We start from the raw sequence: 11,059 nt of genomic DNA, 5'->3' as shown, positions 1-11,059 counted from the left end.
CAGCGTGTAAACGGACCCTTCGGCCCATCCACATCCATGCCAACCATCGATCATCTGTTCACACTAGTTCTATGGCATCTTTCCCACTCCCTACACTCTAGGGGTAATTTACAGAGGCCAATTAACCTACAGACCCACACTTTTTTGGGGGGGATGCGGGGGGAAACCTGAGCACCCAGAGGAAACCGATGCGATCACAGGGAGAATGTGCCAACTCCTCACAGACAGCACCCGAGGTCAGGATCCAACCCGGGTCTCCGGCGCCTTGAGGCAGCAGCGCTGCGCCACTGTGCTACACCCCGGCAGAGGATGTACACTGCGCTGCGCCACTGTGCTACACCGGCAGAGGATGTACACTGCGCTGCGCCACTGTGCTACACCGGCAGAGGATGTACACTGCGCTGCGCCACTGTGCTACACCCCGGCAGAGGATGTACACTGTGCTCCCCACTGTGCTACACCGGCAGAGGATGTACACTGCGCTGCGCCACTGTGCTACACCCCGGCAGAGGATGTACACTGTGCTCCCCACTGTGCTACACCGGCAGAGGATGTCACCTATCACAGATGTCAGCTTAAAACCATTCCAACGACTTGCGTGGAGTTGGACCAGAAATAGCGGCCGTGACTTTCAAAGGGCAATTAATAACTCTAGAGATTAATTATTGACTTTTAAAGACTCTTTAATGATCTTGTTGATTTAAACTTAAGCAGTAAAACCGGACATGTGCAGGAAAAGGACAACAGTACTGGGGGTGTGGGGGTGTGGGTGTGGGGGTGTGGGGGTGTGGGTGTGTGTGGGTGTGGGGGTGTGGGTGTGGGGGTGTGGGTGTGGGCGAGGGTTAATGTCGACGAGAGTCGAGCAACTCATTGACTGTCGAACCCATTGATGTGTCCCCAACTTCCATCTGGGCGGCCGTGCCCGACACTCGCTCGGCCCGCCGCAGTTCCTTGATGGAATAGAAATAGTAGACGGAATCAAGGCAAGAGTTGATGTTGGCCAGGTACAGGGTGAAATGGAGACCGTGCCGCAGGCGTTCGCAATAATGTTCCGAGATGAGGCCGCTCACGGCGGAAGCGTACAGGAGCAGCGCGGCGTGGTAGGGCGTGAAGCAGATGAGAAAGGTGAACAGGTTTGAAAGGAGGACCTTGGTACATTTCTCATTGCCCCTGGCCTGCGCCTCGCCCGCTCCGCCTTTCAGACTGTGCACGATCCGAATGGAACAGAAGAGCATGACCAACGAGCACACCACAAACACCAAGCCCAGGGGGGCAATGAACACAATGTCCAGGACCAGAGGGGAGAGGTAGTAAAAGCAGGATTCCGACTGGCTAGTGAAGTAGATGTGGACGGTGCACGAACACACGACCGTCCAGATCGCGGCGCAAACCCCTGCGATGGTTCTTGGGGATGAGATGGTCCTCGCGTTGAAAGGGTGCGCTACGGCGATGTAGCGGTCCATACAGATCAGGGTTATCACCAGGATGCTGGTGTAGGTGTTCACGAAGCACAACGACTCAAGAAAGCGGCAGAAACTCTTCCCCATCTTCCGAGACCAGTCATATTTGGCATAGAAGGCGTAGACTTTAAAGGGCAAAGCGAAGAGTAGAAGGCTATCTGAGATGACAAGGTTTATCACGTAGATGAAAGACTTAGTCAGTTTCTTGACCTCACGACAGATCGTGTACAAAGCCATCCCGTTCAACGCCGACCCAACCAGACACGTCGGCACACTAAACAGAAGCAAAACTGCCTGATGAGCCGAGTCCGAGTCATTTCGCGAGCTATTTCCACAACTCATTGCTAGAAGAAACTAAAATTGGACAATACATCATCAGATTCGAGGCAAATAGGTAAAACACCCCCTCATCATATTCCTGCTGCCCAAAGTGTCCCCCCCCCCCCCACCACTCCCCAATTGTACACAGTCCTCATCTGCACTTTCCTGGGGTCGCGACAAATTCGCTGTCTATGCTAACTCTTCCTTCCCCTGACTTTGTCTCCCCCGTCCCCTCCTCGCCTTCAACAACTGCTCTTACAATACTTACCCCAGTCACTCCCCCCACCCACCCACCCACCCACCCACCCACCTGAAGTCGGATCTGTCCTTGGTATTTTTGTAGAAGACGCTATAAATGGTACATTTTCGCCCAGAAATAAAAGTGCCTGAATTGGCCGAGGGTTTCACGCAGCCTCAACGGCCCCGTTCTGAATACCTTCAGTTTTGTCGCGTGTTCTCTCAATTTATAACGGCGACTTCCGATTAGAGACGGATCAGATCCAGGCACCGTAGTCCGAGTTGTTTTATTCAGATGCGAAATCAGATAACACGAACTTTCAGATGTTTGAGGTTAACCTGCTAGCAAGTGGGGCATCTGCGAGTTATTTTCCACCTTGGCTAATTATAGGTTACAATGACAAAAGCAATTGCATTTCGTTCTATAAAATCACTAATTTTAATAGTCAATTTACAAACTTGTGTCGTTTTTTATTTAATGCAAGCAAACCCCCAGAAAAAAATTTGGTATGAGAATATTAGACTTCTTCTCTAGAAAAAGTTTGAGAGAGTTTGTGGCAAATCAATATAAACAGTTTTAACTTTGCACCTTGCTAAAAGACAACAATAATGAAAACTGAAAGGAAATATTAATGATGGGCAGCCGATTTGAATTTATATTTATATTTTCACCCACCTTGGAACTAATCCCAGAGAAGGGTAAATAAACCAGAGGAACGGCACCTCATGTTCCACTTGGATAGTTTACAACCCAACTGTATGACCATTGAAGATAGATACATAATGCTGGAGTAACTCAGAGGAACAGGCAGCATCTCTGGAGAAACGGAGTAGGTAATGTTTTGGGTCAGAACCCTCCTTCAGACTGTTGAACATTGAATTCTCCAATTTAAGGTAACTATTCCCCATTTCCCTCTATTCCCCATTTTAAGGTAACTATTTAACTATTAATTCCCCAATTTAAGGTAACTATTCCCCTTCCCATTCTCTCCCCTCCCCTTTTTTTCCTCCTCCACTACACCCCACCTATACTCATTCCTATTTCTCCCCTTCCCTTCCACTTACATTCCTTCTTCTCGCTTCACAATTGGCAACTCTTTAATCCTTTTGTCTTGGGCCTCTGTCTTTCCATCTCTGGCCTTTGTCCAACCATCTGCCTATCAATACCCCTCTCACCTGTTTCCACCTATTACCTGCCACACTTTATCTTGCCCCTCCTCTCTTCCAGCTTTCTCCCCTCCCACCCCTCCCCACTATCAGTCTGAAGAAGGGTTCTGACCCAAAACTTCACCTATCCATGTTCTCCGGAGATGTTGTCTAACCTGCTAAGTTACTCCAGCAATTAGTGTCTTTTTTAAAAATGTAAACCAGGGTCTGCAGTTCCTTGATGGCCTTACAAAGATCATAAATAGATTTCTTGTAATGCTCTGGATTGTTTGACTTGAACCCTGCAGACTTGGACCACACCTAGGAGTGGACTTCACGGTTCATCCATAATTTCTATTTGGGCATCACTCGTTTTGTCTTTTATGGAATGTCAGGACGGCAGAAGTGAATTCTGGCAGCAGGTAGTCAGGACATCACTGAACCATAGGATATTCTAGATATCGGGAGCTCTCCAAGACTGACCATCTGAGCACCATCCAGAGTTGACTGAGAAGTAGACTTCTCCAATCCTAATCTTGTCTGTTCTCGCCTTATGGTGAAGGGAGAGGTTCTTAGGGTTATATGACTGTGTCAGGTGAAGCAGGGGTGAGCCATGTCTCTGTAACGGAGAGCAGATAGCAGTTTCTCACTTCTAGCTTTAAGTTCATCCAGCTTGTCTGCAAGGCTTGGAGATTTACCAGGATTATAGCGTTGATTCAGTCTCCCCCTCAGTCCAGCTCATCACCCATGTTTTCTATGCAAGCGGCTAAACCTGATTGGGACCAGGAGTTGGTGCGTGGAGTCAGATGTTCTGTGAGATAGGTGAGTGCACTTGATGTGGTCTGGGGGTTAAGGCGTGATTTAAGTGCTTTGGAAAACTGGCCTCATACTGCTCGCGTCTCAAAATCTGATCACAGTGTTGGGCGTCTATGAGATTGACGATTGCCATGGTCAGGCCAAGCCGTCTGGTCATGGAAAGAACTGCTTTGGGTTGATGTAGGTTCCATCAGGTTAGCTGATAGTTCGAAGCTTTCTGCGACTTCCGGGAACATTGACGTGAAGCAACCAGAAATAAACCTAAAATAAAACAGAGAATGCTGGAGTTACTCAACAGGCCAAGCAGTATCTGTGGAGGAGGGAAATAGGGTTACCTTTTCAGGCTGATCTTGTTTGTGATGTAAATAAATGGATTAAATTGTAGGTTGATTAATACAAAATATTTTCAAATAATACAAAAAATAGTGGAGTTATGGAGAGTGAGGAAGATACTCGTGTATCTTTCAGGGAGCCATGGACTTGCACTCCAAGATCCCTCTGTAAATCAATCCGATTAAAGGTCTTGCCATATTTTCCTCTTATATTTGAGCTCCTAAAGTCCAGCACTTCACACATGCCTGGATTAAACTCCACCTGCCATTTCTCTGCACATATTTCCCACTGGGTTCAGCAAGATATAGACCGGGGAGGTTGTGGAGCTTTTGGATAGAACGCAAAGGAGGTTAACCAGAGCATTAGCTCTCTGAAGATCGTCACAAAAAGCTGGAGTAACTCAGCAGGACGGGCAGCATCTCTGGAGAGAAGGAATGGGTGAGGTTTCGTGTCTTAAGAAGGACCTCGACCTGAAACGTCAACCACTCCTCGCCAGAAATGCTGCCTGTCCCACTGAGTTACTCCAGCTTTTTGTGTCCATCTTCGGTTTAAACCAGCATCTGCAGTTCCTTCTTACAAATTAGCTATATGAAACTTGGATTGCTTTCTTTGGAGTTTCAGAGGCTGAGAGGATGATTTAAAGCAGTAAGAAAATAAACTATTATTGTAGACGAAAATATAATAAAAGAAAAATGATGTTAACATTGTAACAGGCACACGAGGGCGCTGTCACCTTGAGGGAATGGTAATATGATAACTGGAGTTAACAATTAAGTCTGAGGTATTGTTAGCTAACATTCATAGTGGTGACTGTGTAAATACCAGGTTGTTCAAAAAGTCAGTGGGTTCAGTCATGTCCTTTAAGGAAAGAAACTTGCATCCTTATAGAACTAACCTTTATTTCACACATATGTTGACTCTACCAACCAGCTCTCAGGCAGTTTGGGGTGGGTAATAAATGCCAGCATTGCCAGCAAAGTCTGCACCCCATGAATGCAATGTGCATCCCATTTGCTCCCTAAACCTACCCTATCCATGTACAAATGATTCCTTTTTACACAGGTGTGTATGAAAGTCGGCACTGACTGTAATCAGTCCATAGATGCATTTAAAACACGTTGTGGAATTGATATTAAGATAATAGTAATGGGTTTTTCTGCATTCCTATATAATAATGTAATAAAAGAACCTGCTTACTTTTGCAGGTGATGAATTGCTTATCTGTCGAGGCAGTCCGCCACAAACCCCTTGTTCAAGGTGGGCTCTAAGGTGAGAGGGGCAACTATTTAAAGGAAACATTCTGGGGCAAGTTTTGTACACAGAGCCTCTCACCTTAAACGTATGCCATGTAGTTCTGGACTCCTCTACCCTGGAAAAAAAGACTGGCCGTTCTTTCATTTTATCTACACCCCTCATGATTTTAAATATCTTTATAAGGTTATCCCTCAGCTCCTACACTACAAGGAAATAAGTCGCAGCCGATTCAGCCTCTCCTTACAACTTAAGCTCTCCTGTCCCAGTAACATCCTCGTGAATCTTGTCTGCACCCTTTCCAGATCAATGACATCCCTCCCAGTCTGAAGAAGGGTCACAACCCGAAACAGGGTCTATCCGCCCCTCCACTAACTCTGCCTGACCTGTCGAGTTCCTCCAGCACTTCGTGCTTTGTTCAAGATTCCAGCATCTGCAGCTCCTTGTGTCTCTTCCCTATAGCTGGGTGACCAGAACTGCACACAATACTCCAAGTGTGGTCTTACTTTAGGAAGAAGAAGCTTTGGCAGAGTGTGGTGCAGCAGCTTACTTCACTGATATGAAGTTGTGTGTATCCATGTGGAGGCAGGGGTCTCCCAGTATTAATAAGGAGTCTTGAATTAGGGAACGAGAGTTGGAAATTTAGGGCTCTGGGCTTGAGTAAAAGGATTGCAGATTTGGATGGTAGGTTGGGGAGCTTGTTCCATAAAAGATAAGGGCTGAATGCAAAGATAAATAGAGGAACTTGGTTTATGTACGTGATCACTGCATAGTGTCACTTAAATACTTCATGCTGCCTCGAGAAAGCACCCAATGGAATCAAATACAATGCGTCACAATGCTGAGAACTATATTCTGCACTCTGTATTTTTCCCTATGCTCTATTTATTGTACTTGAGGTTGAGCCGATTATATCTCTGTATGGTATTTCGGATCTGTTTGGATAGCATGCAAAATAAAGCTTATTGTTGTATCTCAGTACATATGACAATAATAAAGCTGAACCTAAACCTAAACGTCTGTCCCACGAGTCTTTGATACTTTCACCCTGACTGTCTACTCTATTTATGCCTCTCAGAATTTGATACACTTCAATCAGGTCTCTCTTCAACCTGATCATGAGAAGTGTCCCCAGAGTCACAATGAACACTCTCTACAACAGCCAGAGCAACTGTACAGGTGACCGCCATGGAGAGTCTGGAATGTGTAGGTGAGGGGCATGTGTTTTTCGTGGTATCTAACCACCTCCCCGTCTCCCACCATAATGCGGTCACAGCAACATATCTCTTGCCGAGCTCTAAGTGGCCACACGCTTTGATAAAGGGCCGGGTCATGAAACAAGGGGAGTTCAGAACAGTGGTCGTTGCAGAGGAAAACTTCTGCAGAAAATGGCACCCGCAGAGTTCTGCAGTTGCACGTGCACTTGCCTCAACTGCATCATCTGACAACTTGTTCCTCTTCCCACTTCCCTCTGTGTGAAAAAGGTTTCCCGTTAGGTTCTTATTAAATCTTTCCCCTCTCACCTGAAACCTATGTTCTCTGGTTCTTGATTCCCCTACTCTGGGTAAAAGACTCTGTGCATCCACCCTACCTATTCCCCCATGCTGACAACATCATAATATATGCTGATTATTCCAAATGAACAACAGCCATGGTCAGATAAGTTATAAATAGTGGTGCCAATCTAATTTTCTCATTTGCGGGACTTCAACTGGTAATACCGAAGCAGGTGAAATATGAAAATCAAAAATACTACGGATGCTAGAAATCTGAAATAAAATGCAAAAATGCTGGAAAAATATTGTGGACAGAGCCACAATGTCTCATCTATTTCCAACACTTCTACTCACAACCTTTCTCCTCCAGAACATCGTGAGAACGGAGTTCTCCTGGTCATCACCTTCCATTCCACCTCCACAAATGCTACCTGACCTGCTGAGATTCTCCAGCCCGTTTTTTATTTCTGGTGTAAATTGATATTTATGCCCATTTTACACATAAGATACCAACGCCATTAGGTGCTCTGGGCACCGATCTGTCATGACATGCCCCTGCCTGATTAACTGACGGTGGTGTATTCATGTATAACAGATAAATAAGTCACAAGCACAATAAAGTCATTGTATATACCATAGGAACATAAAATATAGGAGCAGAATTAGACCATTCGGCCCATCAAGTCTGCTTCACCATTCAGTCATGGCTGATCTATTTTTCCCTCACAACCCCATTCTCCTGTAACCTTTGAAGCCCTTACTAATCAAGATTCAAGATTTCAAGATCAATTTATTGTCACATGTACCAATTAAGGTACAGTGAAATTTGAGTTACCCTATAGTCATACTAAGTGAAAAACAACAAGACACACAGCCACATAAAATAAAATTTAACACAAACATCCACCACAACGGATTCCACATTCCTCACTGTGGTGGAAGGTAACAAAATTCAATCAACTTCCTCTTTTTTCAACTGCGGTCAGGGCTGTTGAACCAACCGCAGTCGCCGCTGCCGACTGTCCGAGGCCCTCACGTCGGGATGATCGAAAATCCCCACGTCAGGACGGTTGAAACACTCTCCGCGGCATGGAGCTCCCGAGTCGGCCTCTTCTTACCATCAAGAACTTACCTACCAATTGTTTTTTTTAAAACAATGACGGCCTTCACAACCATCTCTGGCTAAAGGAATTCCTCCTCATCTCCATTTTGAAGGTACGTCCTTTAGTTCTGAGCCTGTGCCCTCTGGTCCTAGACTCTCCCACATCCTCTCTGCATCCACTTTATCCAGGCATTTAATTTCATTACATAAGACATACATTTCATGGCACAAATATGACTTGCTCTGTTCGTTGTTGTGAGTCTATCGTAATACTCTAATTTCTTGGTGGCCTTGTTTGCCCTAGAGTTTGCAACAATCTCCAAATCCACCTGAAATAAATTACAATTGCCAACGTGAGGATTTTTAATGCACAATGTGCATTAGCAGGAAAGCTTGTTGGGAAAATCTTCACTGAATCTCCAAATGATCACTTCCCTTTGAAGTCATGTTGTGACCTAAGAAGGCTTTGACCATTGTCAGGTGAACTGACAGAAATGATTGGTAGGCCCGACTGCAGAATGACTCATATCATTTGTATGTGGAGTAAATCTAGGGAGAGAGGGAGAGCTGAAATGCATAGAGGAACATTTCCTCTTAAAGTGGCAACAATTGATTTTTAATTAAAATTGAACAATACATGTGTTAGTCTGCAACATGGCACGAAACACTGCTGGTAACACCAGACACAGGAAGTTTGAGTATTGCATGTCAACAGAGGAAAAAAAGTAGCTAGAGGTAGAGACAGACTTCATAAGTGCCCTGGTTTAGTCTAGTTTTAGTTTAGTTTATTACCATGTGGTACAGTGCAAAGCTTTTGTTGCGTGCTAACCTATCAGAGGAAAGACAATACGTGATTACAATCGAGCCATTCACAGTGTACAGATACATGATAAAGGGAAATAATGTTTAGTTATTTGTGGTGGTGTAGGGAAATAATGTTTAGTTATTTGTGGTGGTGTAGGTTTGTGAATTACACCTTTTATATCAACTGGATTTAAACAGTTCCCAGTCTGTTCAGCCTGTCTTATAATTAATAACCTCTAATCCAGGCAGTATTCTGGTAAACCCCTTCTGCAATCTTCCCAAAACCTTCACATCTTTCCTGTAATGGGGCAAGCAACATTCCATATGCAGCCTGACCAAAGTCCTATAAAACTGCTAGATGATTTCCTGACTCTTATACTCGATGCCCGGACCAATGAAGGCAAGCATATTGTATACTTTCTTTATCACTCTTTCTGCGGAGGTTGTCATTTTCAGGGAGTTATGGACCCCAAGATCGCTCTGTATATCAATGTTGTTAAAGGTCTTGCCATTAATTGTATACTTTCTTCTTACATTCAATCTCCCAAAGTGTAACATCTCAGTTAATGTATACTACAGCAACTAAAGCAGTATTTTAACCCACAGATTTGAGACATAGAAACATAGAAACATAGAAAATAGGTGCAGGAGTAGGCCATTCGGCCCTTCGAGCCTGCACCGCCATTCAATATGATCACGGCTGATCATCCAGCTCAGTAGCCTGTACCTGCCTTCTCTCCATACCCCCTGATCCCTTTAGCAAAAAGGGCCACATCTAACTCCCTCTTAAATATAGCCAATGAACTGGCCTCAACTACCTTCTGTGGCAGAGAATTCCACAGACTCACCACTCTCTGTGTGAAGAAATGTTTTCTCATCTCGGTCCTAAAAGACTTCCCCCTTATCCTTAAGCTGTGACCCCTGGTTCTGGACTCCCCCAACATCGGGAACAATCTTCCCGCATCTAGCCTCTCCAACCCCTTAAGAATTTTATATGTTTCTATAAGATCCCCCCTCAGTCTTCTAAATTCCAGCGAGTACAAGCCCAGTCTATCCAGTCTTTCCTCATATGAAAGTCCCGCCATCCCAAGACAATAGAGAGTTCTAAACTTATACTGCAGTCAGACAATGAACTTTAGTTTAGTATAGCATAGAGATACATTGTGGAAACAGCCCCCTCAGCCCACCGACTTCACACCGACCAGTGGTCTCTGTATGCTAGCTCTACCCTAAACACTGACAATGTATAATTTTTACCGAAGCCAATTCACCTCCAAGCCTGTACGTCTTTGGAATGTGGGAGAAAACCGGAGCAACCAGAGTAAACTAACGTGGTCACAGGGAAAATGTAGAAACTCCATACAGACAGCACCCGTAGTCAAGATTGAACCTGGGTCCCTGGGTCTCTGGCGCTGTAATGCAGCAACTCTACTGCTGCGCTAATGTGCTACCCTCAAACTGAATGTTGTGCATTTATTTCTTGGTGTTGTGGGACACAAACAAGTGTGGAACACTGGAAATCATGCAGCAAGAGACAGGTTGCAGTATGAACTAAGTTTTGAAAGTAAGTTTTGAAAGGCAGTCACGGTGGCGCAGCGGTAGAGTTGCTGCCTTACAGCGAATGCAGCGCCGGAGACCCGGGTTCGATCCCGACTCCAGGTGCTGTCTATACGGAGTTTGTACGTTCTCCCCGTGACCTGCGTGGGTTTTCTCCGAGATCTTCGGTTTCCTCCCACACTCCAAAGACGTGCAGGATTGTAGGTTAATTGGCTTGCTAAATGTAAAAATTGTACCTAGTGGGTGTAGGATAGTGTTAATGTGCGGGGATCGCTGGTCGGCGCGGACCCGGTGGGCCGAAGAGCCTGTTTCCGCGCTGTAACTTTAAACTAAATTAAACTAAAACTAAGCTGTCAGGCACAATGAGATATAGATTTAACTTGGCATGTAGGATTGCAACTTCAGTGGAGGTGGCAACTAAAAATGTCCCAAAAATTCCATCCTTCTGTGGTGTATATTTATGCCAGTACATCTTGTGGGCATTGAAAATATTGTCATCACGTGACACAAGCACTATATGTTTTATAGGTACTATT

The 11,059-nt window shown here is 45.1% G+C and overlaps 1 protein-coding gene across 1 annotated transcript; it reads right to left on the bottom strand.

Annotated features, from left to right (window-relative positions):
* Window positions 1-842: 842 nt before the first annotated feature.
* Window positions 843-1,802, bottom strand: LOC144599082 (G-protein coupled receptor 35-like). The gene has a single exon (XM_078409803.1). It carries the CDS (start codon window positions 1,800-1,802, stop codon window positions 843-845), a length of 960 nt encoding a protein of 319 aa, XP_078265929.1.
* Window positions 1,803-11,059: the final 9,257 nt, after the last annotated feature.

The sequence above is a fragment of the Rhinoraja longicauda genome, chromosome 13, assembly GCF_053455715.1.
Source record: "Rhinoraja longicauda isolate Sanriku21f chromosome 13, sRhiLon1.1, whole genome shotgun sequence".
Taxonomy (NCBI): Eukaryota; Metazoa; Chordata; class Chondrichthyes; order Rajiformes; family Arhynchobatidae; genus Rhinoraja; species Rhinoraja longicauda.
The sequence above is the reverse complement of the archived record's forward strand: the minus strand, read 5'-3'. Positions and strand labels throughout refer to the sequence as shown.

Coding starts and splice junctions, on each gene's coding strand:
- LOC144599082 (XM_078409803.1), bottom strand. CDS start 1,802: ATGAGTTGTGGAAATAGCTCGCGAAATGACTCGGACTCGGCTCATCAG.